Source organism: Chelon labrosus, assembly GCF_963514085.1.
Source record: "Chelon labrosus genome assembly, chromosome: 12".
Taxonomy (NCBI): Eukaryota; Metazoa; Chordata; class Actinopteri; order Mugiliformes; family Mugilidae; genus Chelon; species Chelon labrosus.
The window spans coordinates 29,305,060-29,326,693 of record NC_140345.1 but is presented as its reverse complement, the minus strand read 5'-3'; the positions used below and the strand labels follow the sequence as shown (position 1 = coordinate 29,326,693).

The window sequence follows — 21,634 nt, the reverse complement described above, 5'->3', positions numbered from 1 at the left end:
GGCTCCAAATAGCTCTTTAAAAAGCCTCCAGTTGATTCAAAATGCCGCAGCAAGAGCATTGACAGGAATTAGCAAGAGAGATCATATTACTCCAGTTTTAGCTTCTCTTCACTGGCTCCCTTTAAAGTCTAGAATAGAATTTAAAATCCTCCTCCTTACATACAAGGCCCTTAAAGGCCTAGCTCCATCGTATCTTAAAGACCTCATTGTACCATATCATCCCAACAGATCACTTCGGTCTGAAAGTGCAGGCCTACTTGTGGTTCCTAGAATTTCAAAAAGTAGAATGGGAGGTAGAGCTTTCAGCTATCAGGCTCCTCTCCTGTGGAACCAGCTCCCAGTTTGGGTTCGGGAGGCAGACACTCTCTCTATTTTTAAGGTCAGGCTTAAGACTTTCCTTTTTGATCAGGCTTATAGTTAGGGCTGGACTAAACCCTCCCTTAGTTATGCTGCTATAGGCCTAGGCTGCTGGGGGACGATGCACCAAACACATGTCCTCCTTCTTTCTTCTCTCTCCTCTCTCTCATCCTCCACTTTCTTTTCTCTGGCACAGAGCTCTTGCCCTCTAATTTCCTATATACTACTAGTCATACTATTCTGTGCTATTACTATGTAGAATGTTTACTGCTGTGTGTGTCCCACCCCCCTTCCCCCCCCTTCCCCCCTCTCCCCCCCTCTTCTTGTGAGTATCTCTGGCCTGGAGTGGTGTGTTTCCTGTGGAGCTCTATACTACATCTGTTGTCGTGGTCTCATCAGCCTGCCCAGTCTTCATGGAATCCTGCAGTTATCCACTCCTACCTGAATGAACAATTCTCCAACCTGCCTATGATTCCTCTTACATTTTCAAACTGTCATGTAACATCATCAGTTTGTATCATAAGATTCCACATGTACGCTTTAGTCAGATATGTGTATCTATGACAGATGTATGTTTATCTTGCTGTTCTCTTCTCTTCTCTCTTTGCTGTTCTCTTCTCTCTTTCTTCTGTCTGTACCCGGCTGGCCTTAGGCAGATGGTTCCTCCATATGAGCTGGGTTCTGCTCGAAGTTTCTTCCTGTTAAAAGGGAGTTTTTCCTGCCGCCGTTGCCTTCAGGCTTTCTCTGGAGGTTTCAGGCCGGGTTTTTGTAAAGCGTCTTGAGACGATTTGTATTGTTATTGACGCTATATAAATAAAATTGAATTGAATTGACCACAGAGAACAGAGTCAATACATGAAACGTAACAACAACACAGCAGGTCTTTGCTTTTCTTTTTCTTTAAACTACACAACATGTTGCCTCACAGTGTGACTTCACTTCCTATGAGTCACTAACCTGTCGTATCCAGACTCAGGGCGTGTTTCAAAATAAAATCCCTCTGCATCAGCTGGACATTTTAAACTAAATCAACTCCTCGGCATTCACATGGCTTGTATGACTGCTGTTACTCTTCTGTCCATAACCACATGGAGCCCCACCCCCAAAACAATCTGATTGGCCCAGTAGATCTTTGCTGGAGCAGAATCAGTTCCCAACTGAGAGACTCCAGAACAAGCCTTTCGCTTTAGCTGCAAAAGTTTTTGAGCAGTGTTAGGGACCAAGCAGAAAGGCAGAGGACAAAGGTGTAAAATGACCAAAAAATGCATTATATACATTTTCAAAAATATGAGAAAAATGCAAAAATAGGTCTAATATAATGATCAATTCAATTTAATTCAGTTCAAGCACTTTGTTTATCCATAAGGGGCAATTTAAAAAGGCACAGAGAGCAAAAAAATACATGACAGGCAACAAAAATTTAAGAAAAACAGACAAACGAGATTAAAGTGCAAATGACCATGAGTAGTGTTCACACATTAACAACGACCAACATCTGCCCTTCGATAGACAGAGCATCAGTTCGATATTGAACCAAGGAGAGGTCAGAGTTCAGGAGCTGGACTGTTGTGTCCACAAGAGTGTCCCCGCTAATTTGAGTCCAGGATGTCCAATGATTTAAGCACAGACTTTTGTGATGTTATGTAGCTGTGACCGGTTTTGTAGGCTGATGGAATAAAACCAACAGAGGAAAGATCAAACAAATGTGGAAAAATAGGGCCCAAAAACTCAAAATGAGGTCAACTAAGCAAAAAGGAAACTAAGGCTTCAACTAAACCTAACCAAACTGACCTACCTGACAAATGAGACACACACTTAGGACTAGTCCAAAACAAACACAGGGGGAACTTGACTTACAATTAACATAAACTAAACATGACATGATAGTTTATAACAGCAAGTTAATAACACTTCAATCGGAGGAAATGAGGAAATGAAATGACAACCACAAACACAAGAAATGCATCACCTCAGTTCACAGTCAGTGTCTCCACCCCCACTGCCGTTGGATCAAAGATTCAAACTGAAGGTAGAAACAAACTGATCAAAACAGGACGATGGCGGTTCAGGACACATCAGTTCTTTGGTGCCTTCTGTTCCTGCTGGCAGGTAAGTCATGGACTGTTTCTATGACAACATTTCAGATCAATGTTTTCAAACTGAAGTGTGGTCAGATAGTGTCGTCTGACAACCCACTTAGGACTAAATAATTATATTTCCATTGTTGCTCAACAAGGGTCTGGAACAAAGTGGTAAAAACAAAAATCTTTTTCTGCAGCTGGACAATCGACACTCTTACAAATAAAAACATTTAGAAGTAACTGAAACTGAAGTTCTCTAAACTAGGTGGTTTGGACTAAAAGGATCACACTGTCTGTGATGTCTGACATAAACAGGGATATAAGATTTAAGATAAAAACAAAAGCTACAGCTCATCATATGTGGAGACATCTATTGACTCCAGTGCAGCTGTATTCACTACCAGTATGATCTATCGTCTTTGCAATGCTAACACCTTCTAGCTCTCTACAACTCTGTGGAAAGAAAACAACTAGTCAGTGAGTTGTTTTCAGCTTTCCCACAGAATAGTGCAGATAAACCAACTACTCTTGGCTAAAGCAATGGTTGCTCAGGAACTCCCGGCTAGGCCGACACCAGTATATCTGTTGAATCACCAAGAACTGTGATTACTCACTTGCCTGGGCCAAGGCTCCAGTCTCTGGACAGCTTCGTCGACTGTATCTGCTGGGTTACCCTCCCTTCACCTGTAGCCTCCGTTCTTGGCCACTGATTGGTTCCCAGGTGTCCTGCCACAGACAGAGGATTTTGGTGTTTCAGTGGTCAGTCCTGTAACTCAGTCGGGTATTGTCCAGTCTCTTAACCCTTTAATCCAGTAGACTGCATACTGTGGCAGACAGATAACTACAACATACAGTAATACTATTTAAACCGATTAGAACCAATCACCAAACCCAATAAGTCAAATAATCACAACATTCAGTTAAAATACACAATTCAATATAACTTGAAAACACTGCATCCAATAAATGGAACACAGCACATCAACTAAAAGGAATGTTCTGCCATGTGACACACACTGATCAGCCACAACATTATGACCACTGACAGGAGAAGTCAATAACATTTAAACCATCTTGTGACAGTTCAGTGTTCTGCTGGGAAACTTCTGGACCTGGCATTCATTGGTGTGGATGTTACTTAGACATGTAGCACCCACCTAGACCAGACCAGGCACCCCCACCCCATAGCAATGACACTCCTTGATGGCAGCAGCCATCCCCAGCAGGATGCAGCCTGACACAGACACACACACAAAAACACTTTAGGAACAACTAAAAAAAAAAACATGAAGAACAGCACAAGGTGTTGACCTGGCCTCCAAATTCACTAGATCCCAAACTGATCAAGTATCTGTGGGATGATCCACAGAGGCCCCTCCCCTCAAAGTCCCCCACTAACCACAGGACACCCTCAGAAGGCCCATGCCCATTCTCTGATGAGTCACCACAAGGGAGACCTGCATTGGTTATAATGTTATGGCTGATCGGTGAAAGTACTCTCACTATATGATGGTGTTGTGTTCTTTCAGGTGCTGTGGGTCAGACCTTTAAACCTCAACCATCAGTGATTTATGATTTTACAACAGCGTGTGCTGTAGAAGGATCGACTGTCACCCTCCCCTGCACCTTCACACCAGCAACGTCTGTCACTATGAATGGAAGAGAAGTTCAACTGGAGATCGTCAGAGTCGTCTGGTGTCAGAACCATGAGATCTGTCATGGCATCACTCCGTCTGTGTACGACAGTAATTCAACAAACAACGACCCTCGCTATCAATACCTGGGAGACAAGATGAGAAACTGCACTTTACAGATCAGAGACATTCAGAAGAAAGACGACGCAACCTTCAGATTCAGAATGGAAACTAATGATAATGTAGGACATTTTACTAACACAACAGGAGTGAGAGTCACAGTTGTTGGTAAGAACATCATATTATGATTCTGACACAAATATTAATCATTAATATTAATGAATGTTAAATTAAACTAATGAACACTTTTATTTCAGATGGGATTAAAATGAGAATAAAGAGCTGCAGTAACAACAACACATTCACTAGAGGTCAATCAGTCACACTGCAGTGTACTACAGACTGTACTTTCAACCAACTGGAGGTCACCTGGTTCAGAGATGGACACGCCCTCTCAGAGTCTGGCCCCGCCCTCCAACTCAGCAACCTGACTGCAAAGGATTCTGGGAACTACACCTGTGCTCTGAAGAACAACATGAAGACATGGTCTCTGCAGTACAGCCTGCAGGTGGAGGAACCAGAGGAAGGTTGGTTTGATTTTTTAGTTTCATCAGTGTCAAACAGCTGTATGACGTTTCTCTGTGATCAGAATAATCTCTCTTTACTTTAAGTGAATCACTAAATTATCTGCAGAGCAACATCTTATTGTCTACATCCTGTCTCAGAAATCTTCTCCACAGGAATCAACCTGACAGTCGTCCGTCTGGTTCTGTTCAGTGGACACACAGTTCTCATTATCATCGTAGCTTCCATCATCATCAGAAGGTAAATTCTCACTGTCCATTGTTCATCACAGTCAGCACTGCATTAATTAAACTATATATTTTTCTATAAACTGTATTTCTCTGACGTATTCTGCTGTAAAGTAGAATCAAACAATAACTCTTAAAACAAACTTCTGTTCTTATAAAGAAATGTCTCAGTTATTAAAAGTCATGTTTCCTCCTCTAACTGTTCTTCTGGTTGTCTTCATAGGACATGTTGTTTGAAGGACAGGAGCAGGTCAGCAGCTGAGAGACATTTGGAAGTACAGGTGAGTAACACACTCACATAGACATGAATTAAAACACACTACACCACCTTAACACCACCTTAACAGTCCCACTTACATTCACCTGCAAACTGAATTAAAAATGAATTGATATGTTCAGTTTACTACTGAGAGAAGAGTGTTATGTTTTTTGTTCAACTGTGAATCTACAGCAACGCTAGAGTGGATAATGTCTTTAAGAGGCTGAGAGGAAGTGTCTTTTTGAGAAAGAAGAAATACGTGATTGTTCTCAGTCCGACAGTCCTCAGTCACACATTAATCATGTCGTTTATCTAAGGAACTGTGGAAATGGAGGATATACTAATATGGTTTCTGTGGGTGAGATATTCAAAGTGGTCAACAATGTCTATGTCTTCAGGAGTTGGAGTTTTAACATGGTTAGCAAGACGTAGCTTAGCAACAAGTGAACCCCTCACCCTACCATCACCTCTGAGATCACTGAATAACATTTGGACCTTTAACATATATAAAAACTCAAACAGAAGTGTTTAGGAGTGCTCTTTACACTTAACAGAATCAATTTTCTTTCAATGCATTTGTGAAAGTGCAGCTGTTGTCATTTGAACCATAATGTGCGTAGTAGTGAAAGTGTGTAAATGTATTACAAAGTACTGCAGTTACCCGTAACCCATGGGTACAAAAAAGGTTGTGGATAAGACCTTAGGTCAGGAGAACCTTAAACCTTAAACAACTCTTAAATGAAACTTCTGTTCATCTGAAGAAATATTTCAGTTATTAAGACGCCATGTCAGCAGCTGAGAAACGTTGAGAAGTACAGACGAGTTACACCAGGTTTTTGAGAAAGAAGAAAAAAGTGATCGTTGCCAGTCCAGCAGCCTTCAATCTTTGACCCGTGACAGGCTCTAAAGACCAATTTAAGAACATCTTCACTCTCTAAAGAGAAAATATGGAGCTCCAAGTTAAATGTAACAAGAATTGTGTGAGGAGGATCAGAAAACCATAAAGTGTGTAAAGAGTAATGGTGTACTGCAGATACCCGTAAACCGTGGGTACAAGAAGGTTGTGAATGGGACATCACATCAATAGAACCTTAAGCTGCGGCTGTAATTCAAGTCATGAATGTTAACTTTGGTTCGTGCTCATTAGGGTATTAGAGCCAGGGACGTTGGAACTCCTTTGTTCATAATATTCCCAAACCTAAACAGTTTCCATGAGCTCAGAAGGTCTGGACTAAAGGAGATAAATAATGTATCTAGTAAAAAATAAAAATATATATGAGGAAACATACTAAGTACAGAGGGAGGTACTAAAAACAATTTCATTGCAATCTGAATATTCTAGAAAACAATGATAACAATGAAGACCAGTTGAAAAATTGCAAGAATTTACATTTTGCACTGTTGGATCTTAAGAAGGTTCTAAGTAGTGCTTCAAAATGCAAAAAGAAGAAATGGGAGTGAGACAAGAAAATAATTTGAGTAAGCAATTTATTGCAAACAACCATTAAACTGAAATAGGCTGTTCATCAGCTGATCAGAAGTTTAAGACCACAGCCTTTAAAAGCCCAAATCTTCTCAAAAATGTGGATTCAGTGTCATTTTCTGTCAGGTACCCACACTGTCATGACCTCCTGATGGCAAAGGCAAGAAAGCTTTCTCTCTTTGAACGCGGTCGGATTGTTGAGCTGCATCAGCATGGCCTCTGGCAGCGTGCCATTGCTGCTGAGGTTGAACGCAGTAAGACAGTCATTTTAAACTTCTTGAAAGATCCTGAGGGTTATGGGGAAAAAAAGTCAAGTGGTAGACCCAAAAAAATTTCACCGGCCCTGAGCCGGAGGATCCAATTGGCTGTCCGTCAAGACACGGGACGATCCTCAGCCCAGATTAAGCTTGTCACTGGTGCCAACTGCAGTCCCATAACCATTAGATGGCATCTGTGAGAGAGAAGGGTTTTAAGAACAAAAAACGTCTTCAAAGACCTCGTCTCCTTCAGGGGCACAAAATTGCCCATTTGGAGTTTGCACGAGAGCACCAAACATGGGACATTGAAAGGTGGAAGAAAGTTTTATTCTCTGATGAGAAATAATTTAACCTTGACAGTCCTGATGGCTTCCAACGTTACTGGCATGACAAGGAGATCCCACCTGAGATGTTTTCTACACGGCACAGTGGAGGGGGCGCCATCATGACCTGGGGTCTTTTTCCTTCAGTGGAACAATGGAGCTTCAGGTTGTGCAGAGGCGTCAAATGGCAGCTGGCTATGTGGAGATGTTGCAGGGGGCATCCCTCATGACTGAAGGCCATCGTCTGTGTGGTGATGACTGGGTTTTTCAACAGGACAACGCTGCAGGTCATAATACCCGCCTGACAAAGGACTTCTTCCAGAGAAATAACATCACTCTTTTGAACCATCCTGCGTGTTCCCCTGATCTAAACCAATTGAGAACATTTGGGGTTGGATGGCAAGGGAAGTTTACAAAAATGGACACCAGTTCCAGTGGATGCCCTCCGTGAAGCCATCTTCACCACCTGGAGCAACATTCCCACTAGCCTCCTGGAAACACTAGCATCAAGCCGAAACAAATTTTTGAGGTGATTAACACGAATGGCGCAGCTGCTCATTACTGAGTCCTTTTCTGAAAACTTTATTTCTGTTTTAGGGGGTTTTGGGTTTTTTTTGAGATGTGGTCTTAAACTTTTGATCAGCTGATGAACAGCCTGTTTCAGTTTAATGGTTGTTTGCAATAAACTGCTTACTCAAACTTTGTTCTTGTCTCACTCCCATTTCTTCTTTTTGCATTTTGAATCACGACTTAGAACCTTCTTAAGATCCAACAGTGCAAAATGTAAATTCTTGCAATTTTTCAACCGGTCTTAAAATTTTGATCAGGAGTGTATATGTTGTATCAGGAGAAGTGAGGAGATAAGAGAAGGTGAAGTAAAGAGTTCAAACTAGTGAACTGAAGAGTACAAAGCTCTATTGCACCTTATGAAAATATTTAATTTACATTACTCAATATATTTATGAGGCCAGTAAAGGAATACTATAATAATAAGGGGAAGAAGGGACACGAAGGTTATTTGAATCTCCCTCCTACTCAGCGTCTGAGTCGACACCTGCTGGTCAAACAAAGCAAAACCAGAAAATGAAGTTCAGTCCTCATTCACACTGCTCACTAGAAGATCTCCTAGTAACACCTGCATACATCTGACAACATGTCATGTGATGCAGCTCTATATAATCAACACTGATCCACTGTGTCTGTCTGCTGCCTTCTAGTTCTCTTCCTGATCTCATCTCAACTACTTTGAACTCTACTTTGTGTTGTAGCCTCCAGACGTTGCAGAGGAGCTGGGACGCCCAGAAGAACAAGACCAGACTGTCTGACGTCACCTCTATCACCTGTAAAATAAACTGTCCCATCTTTAATCCTATAATCATACTATAGCTGATCAACAGACATCAGACAGTATAATACATAATTAACTGGACTTGTTGATAGTTAGAGGAGTTAAACTGAGCTTCAAAACCTTCAGGAAACATGTGGAGGGTCCGTCCATCGTTAGAGACAGTCAGTCCCAAAGACGACGTAACAACAACACGGCAGGTCTTTGCTTTTCATTCTCTTTAAACTACACGACATGTTACCTCACAGCGTGACGTCATTATGTTCGTGGTTTCATCCACAGTCACTAACCTGTCGTATCCAGACTCAGGGTGTGTTTCAAAATAAAATCCCTCTGCATCAGTTGGATAGTCCTCCAACCAATCAGAGACATTTTAAACTAATTAAACTCCTCAGCACTGAGATGACGTGTTGAATGCTGTAGAGTAGAAAAATCACACAGAAATATCTACAAATTCCAATAATATGGAATAAATTAATGCAGATTTTAAGATGACATGTTAAAGCTTGTAAATAACCAGTTTAATTAAATTAGCAAAATATATTTTAAATGATCATTTATATATAGCTGCTGTATATGCTGCATATTTGATTTCATTCTAACAATGTATAAAGTAATTACTTCTATAAGGTAAATATTCATACTGAAATATCAGCAACAACATAAATGATATTCTTAACGTGACCTTTTCAGAATTGCATTTCCAGTTAATTCTGTTTATTTTAGGCTGTCTATGAAAAACAAATAAAAATAAACTATTTGGAACATCTTCCTGTTTTGATACACACTGATCAGCCACAACATTAATACATAGATCAGTGTTATTCTCTTCTCCTGTCGGTAGTCATAATGTTATGGCTGATTGGTGTACAGTCCGAAGGCTGCTGTCAAAATACATTTTCATTTGTGATGGGTAGCATTTCCCCCTCCCTCCTTTCTAGTTCAGCCACACCCCACAATCACCGATTGTTAACAGGTGAGACTAATCACTTCCGTGGTCCCCTCTTGTTAAATGTAGCTGTGAGCAGCCAGCAGCAGGTTGTGCCTCACTCTGTCCTGACTCCACGTTGTTGCGGAATGCCGATATCCAATTAAGGTGTGATTTCAGGAATGAGAGCTAACTGGCGGTGACTGCTCCCCTTGCTCCCCCTTATGCTGTGCAGCACTTAGTGTGGTGTGTATGTGTGCCAGATCAGACTTGGATAAATTGTTTGGTCATGTAGCTCACAGTTCCCAGGTATGCAACTTTTTGGTTTTTATGTTTTGTTAAAGACATCCTTCTCAGTGGTCTTCAGATTTTACCCATTGAAACATTACATATCAACCATGTTATGATATTCTAACATGTGCTTTTCATAACAGGAATGAAAGTGATGATGTCGGCTCCCGCATGACCTAGTTGCTGTATGTGTAAAGGAGGAGCTCTGGTTACTGCTGTTTTTGCCCCTTTACAAATTTATTTTACATTTTTACGGTCATATTGTTTTGGTTATTAATCTTAGATGGTTGATTTGATTGGTTTCATTAATTTAGTTATTTTGTTTGTTTTTTGTTATATTTCCTTTCATAAACCAACCTCTTGAGATCGTGACATTTCAGCCCCTTTTTAGTGCCAGTACAGGTGGGCTGTCACAGGATTGCAGGTGGTGAGCCACTGGGTGGCGGGTTCTTCCTCCCTGGGTCTTATTGCATGCTTAAATTTGTTGTGTGCTAACTTGTGTGTTTTTTTTTGTGTTGCAGTGTGTGTGACCTTTTCTTCCCCATACCTGGTGGTGGTGACGCCCCCCTCCTATTCCCCTCACTCTCACTCCTGCAGGCTTCCCTGACATTTCCCATCTTGTACTGGTAATCAGCTGTGTAGGATGTCCTTTTTTTTAGTAAATTTTATCTACGGTTCTGCAATAAACCTTAAATTTTAACTTGACCCTGTTTATAGTCACTAATTGACTTGTGTCTAAATAAATGACATATTTTTGAAACTGGAAACTCACGTCTCTGCTCCCTTTCTACATATAAGAACCTGTGAAAGTGGTGTATATTCTCTGGGTGAAATTCCCAGAGTGGCGTTGTCATATTAGCTGTCAGGGTTTTAGCCTTCCCTCTCCACACATTGACTGATTAATGATTCATGTGTAATGCTAACATCTAGCCGCTAGCAAACGTTAAACCACGTGGCTTTGTCACCAACACTGTTTGCAGTACCACATTTGACCACAGGCACCGACATCAAGTAGAGCGGCAACCCAATGGGGGCGCTGTTTCACCAACTGATGCTTTTTATTTTGTGCTGTTAAATAAACATTTAAACTAAAATCATTTAAAGTCAGTTCCTTCACAGAGATGAACCGTGATGTTTATTGTCCTGCTGCGGCCATCTTGTTTGTTTGTTTCTGCCAACTAGCAGCTTGACATGTTAGCTAGCTGGTAGCAGAGGTAACAGTGGCTGAAAATGAGAGAATAATTTTAACACGTGAAGAAGAAACTCCTGAAAACTGAATCTGAGTTTAATTAAAAAAACAGCAGCAACAGGGTTCATGGCAGATTAAATGAAAGTCTGATCCAGAGCTGTTCACCCTGAGTCCTGCAGTGTGGGGTGGAGGACAGAGTCAGGGGTCAAGGGTCAGGGGTCAGGGGCCTTCCAGGCTCCTCAGCCACAGCTCCAGGGCAAACTTGGTGCCGGTGCTGACCCGCTCCACGTCCGGACCGCTGGCCGGGGCCCGGCTGACAAAGACCGCCAGAGGGAGGGAAGAGTCGGTCAGAGCGCCGTCTGCCGACACCTGAGAGACACTGGGAGCACAGCGGGAGGTCAAAGGTCGCTCTGCTGGCTAAGCTAACTCAGGCTAATGTCAAAGAAACAAGATAATGTGACGCTAGTGGCACATCTCCACTGCTCTGGTTTAAAGTTTGTTGTCATGTGGGGGCCCAGGTCCAGCTGTGATACCTGATGCTGCTCGGCAGGTCGTCCACTGGGACGTCCACGTCTCCGTCTCCGTCCACAGCGGACACCATGGCTCTGACCAGCCGGCTGTCGGCCCACAGACAGGCACTGACCTCAGCGGGGGACGGGCTCAGAGAGGCCTGCAGGGCGGAGCAACAACAGAGGACGTGGTGAAGTCCACGTGGTCCAGAGTCCAGGGACAAGTCCAGAGAGGACACAGAGAGGAGACAGAGACGGAGTCCTCACCTGTAGCTGCTGGTGGGTGAGGGACGAGTGCAGCAGCATGTAGACGACTATGTGATGTCTCACAGGAAGTCCTCTGGACAACATGGGAGGAAACACCGACTGATGGAGACACAGAGACAAAGATACCAAGATACTTTAATGAATGAATGAATGAACTGTATACAAACATGCCAAAACATTAGGTACACTAGTGAACAGCCTAATGTTCAGTTGATGTTTATGTTGCTGTTAAACTAGAGTCAACTACAGCAGTGGCAATGAGCTTAGATCTTAAACGAATGCTGAACACCAGAGGTTGTATTCACTCGCGTACCTAATGAAGTGGCCGGTGTGTGTGCGGCGTCTCACCTCCCACAGTCCCAGTATCGTTGGAGAAACTTCCCCCGGCTCCAGTCTGAGTCCAGTCTCCTCCTTTAGCTCCCTGAGTCCTGCCTCCAGCAGCTACACGGCAGCAGGAGAGGTCATTCACCTCAGACGTCAAATCAAATCAAATCAAATCAAATCAAATCAATCCAACATATTTACCGTCTCGCCTCCTTCAACATGGCCGCCTGAAACACAAAGACACGTCAACATGGGGACTTAAATGAAGACCTGAGAGACGTCAGGGACTCAGACCTGGAGGAACCCAGACGTTGGGGAAGATCCGAAGCTCCTTCGCCCGCCGGGTCAGCAGCACTCTCTGATTGGCTGTCTGCAGGAGGATGGCCACGCCCACATCGACGCCACGCTGCTGAATGTCCAATGGGATCGCAGCGGCCTCCGTGACTGACAGGTGTTTGATGGGACAGAAGGCCGGTCTCTGGGGTACATACACAAAGAGAGGGGTAACTATTAAATATAGAGGGGTAATTAATAAAGATAGAGGGGTGATTAATTTATTGTCTAACCTTCAGAGGGACTCGAGGGTCTCCGTCTCCTCTGTGAACGATGAACTTGTCTCTGTCCAGAGAACAGCTCACCTCCACCTCGTCACCACCACCGTCACAGAAGAGACTCGTTAAACTCTGAGACACACGAAGAAGAAGAAGAAACGCTGTGAACTCTGAGACACATGAAGAAGAAGAAGAAACGCTGTGAACTCTGAGACACATGAAGAAGAAGAAGAAACGCTGTGAACTCTGAGACACATGAAGAAGAAGAAGAAACGCTGTGAACTCTGAGACACATGAAGAAGAAGAAGAAACGCTGTGAACTCTGAGACACACGAAGAAGAGGATCCAGTGTTCCTAATATTATGGCCGTGCTGACCTGGATGAACTGCGCTCGCCGTGGAGACGCTCCGTCCTTACAGACGTAGACCAGGACCCTCCTGACCGTCTCCATGCTGCAGCCTCCTCCGTCCAGGACGTCTGTGGAGACACATGTCCACGTTCTTAAAGGGCCACGTCCTCTCCTCCATGTAGAGACTAGGGTTAACGTGGACCTTTAAAATCCTCCATGACGACAGTGTTATGAAACTACCCCTCTGTCTTAATAACTACCCCTGTGTCTTTAATATTTACCCAACTCTCTTAAACCATAAAAAAAAAAAAATAGGTTATTGAAGACAGGGGGGCAGATAAACAACATCCTGTTAGTTTTATAGTTTGATTTCATCTATTGTTACATTAAGTGTAAAATATAATTAATTTATATAGTTCTGGGTTCTAACATTGTTTTAAAGGTGAATAAGTTTGTAATAAATAATGTGTAAATAAATAAATAACTTTATTAAAGTAACAGTGACAGCCTTGTTATTTAGTTTATATCCGGTTAGCATGATGCTAACACAGCGGGCCGTTAGTTAACAGCTTAGCATCATTAGCTAGCTAACATAAAACATTAAACTTAACAACATGTTGGACTGGTTGGACTCTGTCTGTCTGTCTCTGGTCTTCTGTCTCTGGTCTGGACGTTGGACTCAAACCGGAAGTGTCAAACAGCTGTCAACAGCTAACCAACTTTAGCTAACATTCAGCGCTGCTAACGGCTACATTTAAATAAATAAAACGCTCCAAACCAGTTAGCTTTCTACACGACCCTTTAGAGACGTTACGGCCTCTGCCTCCGTTTAAACATTATAATTAAAACAGTAGAAACGGTACAAACCTACTGACACAGAAGAGACAGCGGCTAACTCCTGTTAGCTCATCTTAGCCTTAGGGCTCTACATCCGGTTCCACCACTTCAAAATAAAAGCCAACGGGAAATATTGATGAAGGTAGGAAAACAAAAGTTTGTTCTTTTCTTTTGCTTCAACACGTGATGAGAATTTAAAATGTAAATATTAAAAGACAGATGGGTAAATATTAAATGATAGGGGTAAAGGGATGAAGAAATAAATCAGATCTTAACATGTGAGAGTCTTTCCATCTTGTTCCAACATCTGGATCATGTCTCCAAGTCAACCAGCAGCTGTTGATGGTTCTGATCCAGCGGTAGGTAGAGATCCATTAGAGACAGCAGCTGCTACAATATTCTACTGACCACATGATGGCGCTGCTGATTTACAGACACACAAACTGAGATCAGATCTCAAGTGCTGGCTGGGGACGCATGTGGAGACACATTTATATTAAGACCAGGTAGATGGACAGAGGACAAATGTTAATATCAGTTTTGAATTTAATGTCTGACAGAAACCAGTCAAGTACAAATAGTGTCGTTTTATTGTTTCTCTGAAAACAAACGAGCATAAAAAGCTTCATTCTTTATTTTTTAGTGTCGTTCAACACAATCACAGATAATAAAGGTTTCCTTCTGATTCGTGCAGAATTAAAATGAAGAAGCAGCAAAGATGAACTGATGAACAAAGAGCAGCAGACCAGGAACAGATCACTGGAGAAAATAAAGACTAGAATAGAGCTGTGGTTCTACTGTCGCTGTAGTATTTGTAGTGGTATTCAGAGGCGTCCTCAGGGTGAAGCATGGTGGAGGTCGTCCTCGCTGTGTCTTCACGCCGGCAGCAGAGAGCTGCGATCATCGGTCTCCACCTGCAGGACAAAGACTTTATCATCTCTGACTGGTCTCTGGTTCTCCTTATCATCTCTATTAACTTTAAAGTTATGGACATTTAATAAACCGCCTGCTTCACCAACACGGAGTTAAACTGATGGATGAGGAGGTGGTAACCATGGTAACCTTTACTAAACATCATCAGGTGAGGGACAGAAACATGGAGGCAGAAAAACAAGATGAACCAAGATGGAATCAATGTGGACAGAGACGATGGAGACGTGGAGACATCTTGGTCGTCTTCTAAGACTCTACACATTCAGGACTGGAGGAGGACATGGAGGAGGAGGACATGGAGGAGGAGGACATGGAGGAGGACATACTACTACCACTTCCCTTTGTTCATTTTCTCCTCCTCCATCTTCTTCTTCCCTGTCATCCCTTTGTTTATCCTTCTATTCCTGCTCCTATTCCTCCTCCTTCCTCCCCTCCTTTCTTTTAGTCCTCCTCCTTCCATCCCTCTTCTTCTGTACTTTCTACTCCTCCTCAGAGGTGTCAAAAGTATTCACATTCTGTACTTAAGTAAAAGTACGGATACTTGTGTAAAAAAATACTCTGGTAAAAGTAAAAGTACTGATTCAACTCCTTTACTCAAGTAAAAGTAAGAAAGTACAGGCTCTGAAATGTACTTAAGTAAAAAGTAAAAATGATTTTGCCATTAATGAAACAATTCATCCGTTAATTTTGCAAAATGAAAAAGTTCTAGCAGAATAATCTAGACTGAATTGACCAGATGTCCTGCATGAACATCTGAATAATTTTTAATAATAAATTGAGGGTTATTGGGTTGTTGTTTTTAAACCGCTAGCTAGTGTTAGCTATAAACTATCAAAACGGTGTGTTTCCATAGCATTGCTAATGTTGTAAACTAGCTTCCAAAAAATCCTCAAAAAACTAATGATAGCAACAGAAACCACACCATACCTGAATTTGTTTGTTTCACATTAGACCAGTAGTTCTCAAATAGTGGGGTCAGGTGGACTTTCAGTATTACTGTCTTTATTGATGCTTGAACGATAAGCACGCCTCCAGTCACTAGGTGGCAGCAGAGCTCAAACTAACCAACAGGCTGCCTGTTCAAAACAGTAGAAGAAGAACACAGGAAGCGCATCGTCGACTTTCCTTCTCTAGTCCGATGCTCTAGTCATGTCCGATCATGTCACGTCTTTTACGTGGAGGTTAAAAAAGTAACGAGCTTGTTTTTCAAATATAATGAGTAGAAAGTACAGATATTTGTGTAGAAATGTAGGGAGTAAAAGTAAAAAGTCGTCAGAAAAAGAAATATCAAGTAAAGTACAGATACCTGAAAAATCTACTTAAGTACAGTAACGAAGTATTTGTACTTCGTTACTTGACACCTCTGCTCCTCCTCCTCCTCCTCCTCCTCCTCCTCCTCCTACCACTACTGCTTATTCTTCTTTCAGTTCTCCTCCTCCTTCTCTTTCTGCATGTTCTTCTCCAACTCTTATTCCTCCTTCTACTTCTCCTCCCTCTTCTTCTTCTTCTTCTTCTTCTTCCTCTGCACCTCATACTCTTCCTACTTCTTCCACCTCCTTTTCTTTTCGTCCTCCTCCTCCTCCTTCTTCTTCTTCTGTTCTATTTCCAGTAGCTGTGATGCTCCTCTACACTGATCCATGTCCTGATGTGAACTCTGTATCTGTATCTGATCACATCTTTTGATCTGGTCTCCATGGTAACAGTTAAATCTCTGCTCACAGGCGTTGATCAAGGTGGTGTTGGTTATTTCTGGGTGAACTTTAATTTGAGGTGGTCTTACCATGGCGTAGTAGCGGTCGCGGCGTCTGATGGCCTTTCCAGAGAAAACAGAGACGGTGACGGCGACGCAAACCTGCAAGACGAGGAGAACCAGGAGGAGGCCAAGGAGTCCGTACAGAAGAGCCTGAAGACACGAAAGAGGTCAGAGAAGAAGAAGAAGGAGTTAGAGGAAACACCAAGAGTGTCTGTTTTAGGTCCTGAGACATGGACCAGGATTCTGTGATCAACATACATCCAGCATCCAGATGTTCCGGCAGTCCATCCTCCTCCCGTCGGGTTTAGACAAGTTGGGTGTAGACCAGTCTTTCGGGATGTCACACACCAGATCTGAAGGAACGACGACCACCAACATCCAACAGATGTAGGTCACGCCCGCCAGGCCGAACGAGGCGCTGAGGACGTTGGACACCAGAGACGCCCAGACCTGCAGCAACGACGACAGAAACATTCAGTCTGAGAGGTTACTACTTATTATGACAAAAGACAAACGCATGAGTCCACACAGAATCACCAATAAATGTCTGAAAACAACACTGATCCATATGAGAAGCAGACAGATAACCAGAGTAGACATTTTGATCCTGGTCTGAAATGTCTTCCAGATCAGATAGCAGAAAACAAAGACGCATATTCTACAAAGGTTCTAGTAGAAATAGAACCAGGCCCACTCTCCATTTGTGGAGAACCAAAGAACCCAAAGTGTTCCACGTTGGGTTTTTACCTCTTGAAAGTGAATCTGGCTACAAAATCCTCCTGATTCCACTACAGGAGGCAACGTACACACAATTCAACCTTTGGACATTTTATTTCTCCTGGACATCATCACATTCTACCATTGTGATCATTATACAATCCAGAAGAAGATGGAGATTTCCTCCATGTTGTTCACAGATGGAACTCCCCAGGGAAACCAGTCACCAAGGCATGCTACATACCAATGCTAAGCTAACTTTCAGTCAAGATGGCTGCATTATGTTTGTTATCTGTGTTACCACCATTAAACCACTAGATGGAGGGAAACGACGTATGAGGATTCTATCAGATTCTATCAGTCACGTCACCATGTGGTTCATAGTTGATGTAGAATCATGTGGATAGACTCTAAAGGACAGAAGATAATAAAACTAGATCAGTTATATTTGTTGATGAAATATTGAGACAGAAGAAGAAACTCTGACATGATGACTGAGAAATAAAAAGTTTGTTGAGTGTTTTCTCTGTTAGCTGAGGCTAGCTGGTTAGCTTCAGCTATGTGATGCTTGGTATCAGTGGAAAGTACAGATCTACCCTGACGTTGCTGACCACGTCCATCCCTTCGTGACCACAGAGTAGCTGTCTTCTGATGCTACTTCCTGCAGGGTAACGCTCCACATCACATCAAGATAAAATCATCTCAAACTGGTTTCTTAAACTCAATCGTCCTCCACAGTCGCCACATCCACATGACCACATGGTTCTGGAGACTAAAGGAAGTCGACGGAAGATAGAATAATGAAAACTCACCAGTCTGAGTGAAGTCCGTCTCCCTGCAGCCAGAGTCAGAGAACCTGAGACCACGAACTGAAGGACAGCAGAGACACAAGAACAAAAGATAATCTGTTGGTTACAGTTTGAAGGTTCCACCTCAGAGAACCGACAGCTACCGATCAGATTTGTGTTCACGTACAGCGATGGCGAGGCCGAACGGAGCGTAGAGCATCAGGGGCCGTGAGTAGACGGCGGTCAGACTGAACAGAACCCCGAGCAGACCGATGATGATCTGAACAACCTGAAAAACAAACACAGAAGAGCCTCCACTGTTACTGGTCATTATCAGCAGCGACGGCTCTTCAGGAGCTTTTGGTTGCTTCAAATGATCTTCATGAGCAGAATCATATTTTAAACATCGGGAACAGAAAACATTTAACTGTACTGGTTAATCAACACTTATACAGGTTATGATAGTCATTTAACTGAGGATGATTAAAGACAATAATCACTAATAATTGACTAGAAAAATCCATGAAGGCGGCCATTTTGGAAATGGCTGTCAAAAGCTACTGATAAATCCACCGGGGGCAGGTGGAAGTATTGACGATGCAGTAACTCGTGTAGCGACGGTTAGCTTACCCCGAGGCCGTGTGGCTGCCCCCGCAGGAAGGTGGCGGTCATATCGTCCACCTTGGGTGGGGAGGGCGGGGTACTTGTCACGGGAGGCGGGGCCTGTAGGGGGGCGTCAGCAGAACCACGGAGCGGGATGGAATTTTCATTCTTGGGAATGACTTGAGTGACGACCACGACTCCTCCTACCGTGGTGACGGACGTGGACGTCATGACGAGAGGTCAGAGGTCACAGGAACTGACAGGGAATTCTGGGAAAATCAAAAGTAGAACCGATGACACACTGAGCTGAAAACAAACAAAAAGCAGCAACCTCCTGGGCTTCAGAATGAAGCTAAGCTAACCTGGCAGGTTGCTAGCTGTCTGCCTCACCGTACATTCTTTCACCATGTTTCCTCCATCTGGGTAGTGCCTGACTCCACCCACCTCCCAGCTACAGACCCTTTGCCTTCTGATTGGTCAGCTGACCACCAACCAGAGAGCGCCTATCCTTTGTCTAGCCACGCCCCTCCACATGTTACTGTTAATAGGCGGAGAGAGAATCACAATTACGTCTTTTAATGCTAACTACGTTGCTTTTACTTTTGTTTGTCTAACGTAGCCTAGTAACAGTAGAATATTTGGGGGTATGGCCTGACGAAGGGGCCCTCTGGTTGGTGGTAAGCTGACCAATCAGAGAGAGTTGGGCGGAGTCAGGCACTGCCAAGATGGACACCTGAAGACACCACACTGAGCTTCAAAACTTCAGCAGATGTACGTGACAGCAAACATTTCTATAAACTGTACAGTCAATGGTCCAGAACGCCGAGAGAAAGTAGTTGACTACAACTCCCAGAGTGCTTTGTTGTCAACCAGAGATGCTGCTGCTGCTCCACAACATCTACTAAATATTCATAGATATATTTCAAAATAAACAAACTAAATAAAAAAATACTGTAATACGTTTCTTAATTCCGTTAGTTTAAGTTTATGTTTCATCTCATCTTATCAATCTTTGTATATATGACAAATCAAAAAGATTTCTTTGTCTCTAAAACATAAATAGCCAATGATAATTTCATTAAAGTGTGGCCGAATTTATCAACAAATCCTTACGAGTCTACGAATTTTAAATGGAGCCTGGTGTAGTGCGACATATTTCTTCATGAGGAAGTGTTAATTCTTAGAGAATGACGGCTTATTTTAGCTTTACGTTAATGACATCGCTTTAGTATCACACAAGGGTTATCACAAAAAAATATACGTTTTAAATTTTATTTTACTAAAGATAAAAATCCTCAAAACAAACGAGCAAAGTGCAGCTAGCTAAACTTCCCGGAAACCAGTGTTGCGCAGTAAATGTTCAAACCAGAGCATAAAGTTAAATAATATAAAGTAGTATTCTCTTATTATATTTGAACAAATAATAATTGAACAGTTTGCTGATTTTAGAGGAGTTTTACCTGAAGACACGAAAACTTGACCTGACGAGAACTTGATGTGATTCTTATGGTTCTGTGACGCCTTCAGGGGCTCTCTATAACGTCGTAAATTAAACATTTTCACCTGACGAGCTCCCGACCGACGAAAATAGAAACAAACAAACAAAAAAAACAAAAAAACAAAATATATACATATATAGATATATATATATATATATATATATATATATATATATATCAAAATGATTTATTGTTTAAAAAAATGTAAACAGTAAGAAAAAGTTAAAAAAGAGAAAAAGACTATTTTCAAAAAATATATAATTAAAAACATAATTATAATAGAATATAATATATAATAGTAGTTTAATTGTTTGTCTTTTCTTTTTTTAAAACGTATGCCTTCTTTTAAGATTACACAGAGTTAAAACTACAACTTCTTATTTATAATTATTTATAAGATTTATTATCTTACTTTTTTAAAGTACTAAAATGTGGAAGAATTTTTGTGAAATAAGTGTTTTAGTGTCAAATAAAAATAATCTATTTAAAACAACAACAATTTTAGTCTGTAAATGGAGTAAATGTTTAATAAGAAATTATGGGTAGAATAATTCCGATGACCCCTGAACGCACCATCAGGAAGCACCTCAGCATCATTTCCGAGAATCAACGTTTTTATTTTTTGATTTAAAGACACAGAACACCTTTAATGGGGTCACCGTCAGATTAGGGTCACGGGTCAGATTAATCAGATTTAAAGGATATATTTTAGCATAAAATAATTGAATACATTTATTATAATTAATCATTAAACATTCCTCAGAGTCAGTTACTGATCAAACTGGTTTCACAGCATTTGTTTGTTTAAAAACCCAGTTCCTGCCTGTGGCTAAAGAGGTTAGCCGCTTAGCTTCGTCACACGGTTATTGCTTAATGACTGACCGCATACAGCCATAACATTATGACCAGTTATGACCAATTATCTGGTTCTCATGGCTCCTAAGAAGAAGAAGAGGAGGAAGGAGGAGGAGAAAATGAAGAAGGAGACTAAGAGGAGGAGGAAGAAGAAGAAAAGGAATAAGAAGAGGAGGAAGAGGAGTAAAATCATGGAAATCAGCCGTCTAAACTTTACCTGAGTTTATTTAGGAGACAAACAGAAAAGAGAAAACCATCGTCTTGAAAGTGCAGTTACTGTAAAAAATGAGTTCATCACATTCGTCGTCATCAGGATCAATAAAAGGTCACAGGTCAACGACAAATGATGTTAAACAAATATATTAATGTAAAACGACCAGTAAAGATAATTAATAACTGAATAAAACCAAAGTTCAACACATAAACATTCTGTGGGACTCATCTGTGCCACAAGGAGGCGACAGAGTGATGACTACACGTGAAGAAATCCAGAAATATATTAATATTTTAACTATAAATGATAATGTTGCGCCCCCACTGGCCTGGCAGTGGTAATGCAAGTATCACAATTTAATTCAATTTATTAAAATAAACTATTTGTCTTGTAAACTTGACATAAACATAATTATA

At 41.8% G+C, this 21,634-nt stretch overlaps 2 protein-coding genes across 5 annotated transcripts; both read right to left on the bottom strand.

Moving 5' to 3' along the window:
- Positions 1 to 10,964: 10,964 nt before the first annotated feature.
- Positions 10,965 to 13,955, bottom strand: nudt17 (nudix (nucleoside diphosphate linked moiety X)-type motif 17). Of its 4 annotated transcripts, none has more exons than XM_084557026.1 (9): positions 13,634 to 13,652; positions 13,047 to 13,147; positions 12,686 to 12,802; positions 12,414 to 12,597; positions 12,321 to 12,346; positions 12,144 to 12,236; positions 11,796 to 11,894; positions 11,553 to 11,689; positions 10,965 to 11,398 (listed from the first exon to the last, which is right to left on the bottom strand). In XM_084557026.1, exons 2-9 carry the CDS (start codon positions 13,119 to 13,121, stop codon positions 11,239 to 11,241), a joined length of 891 nt encoding a protein of 296 aa, XP_084413152.1. In that variant the 5' UTR covers positions 13,122 to 13,147; positions 13,634 to 13,652; the 3' UTR covers positions 10,965 to 11,238. The 4 variants fall into 4 exon arrangements, with proteins under 4 accessions (XP_084413152.1, XP_084413149.1, XP_084413150.1 ...); XM_084557023.1 differs by lacking the exon at positions 13,634 to 13,652 and adding an exon at positions 13,887 to 13,955 and having other exon boundaries at positions 10,966 to 11,398; XM_084557024.1 differs by lacking the exon at positions 13,634 to 13,652 and adding an exon at positions 13,891 to 13,954 and having other exon boundaries at positions 10,966 to 11,398.
- Positions 13,956 to 14,088: 133 nt separating this feature from the next.
- On the bottom strand, positions 14,089 to 20,171 carry LOC311496960 (membrane-spanning 4-domains subfamily A member 4A-like). The gene is made up of 7 exons (XM_084557027.1): positions 20,111 to 20,171; positions 18,678 to 18,919; positions 18,235 to 18,336; positions 18,072 to 18,128; positions 16,801 to 16,992; positions 16,570 to 16,692; positions 14,089 to 14,770 (listed from the first exon to the last, which is right to left on the bottom strand). Exons 2-7 carry the CDS (start codon positions 18,879 to 18,881, stop codon positions 14,732 to 14,734), a joined length of 717 nt encoding a protein of 238 aa, XP_084413153.1. The 5' UTR covers positions 18,882 to 18,919; positions 20,111 to 20,171; the 3' UTR covers positions 14,089 to 14,731.
- Between the last annotated feature and the right edge of the window lie 1,463 nt (positions 20,172 to 21,634).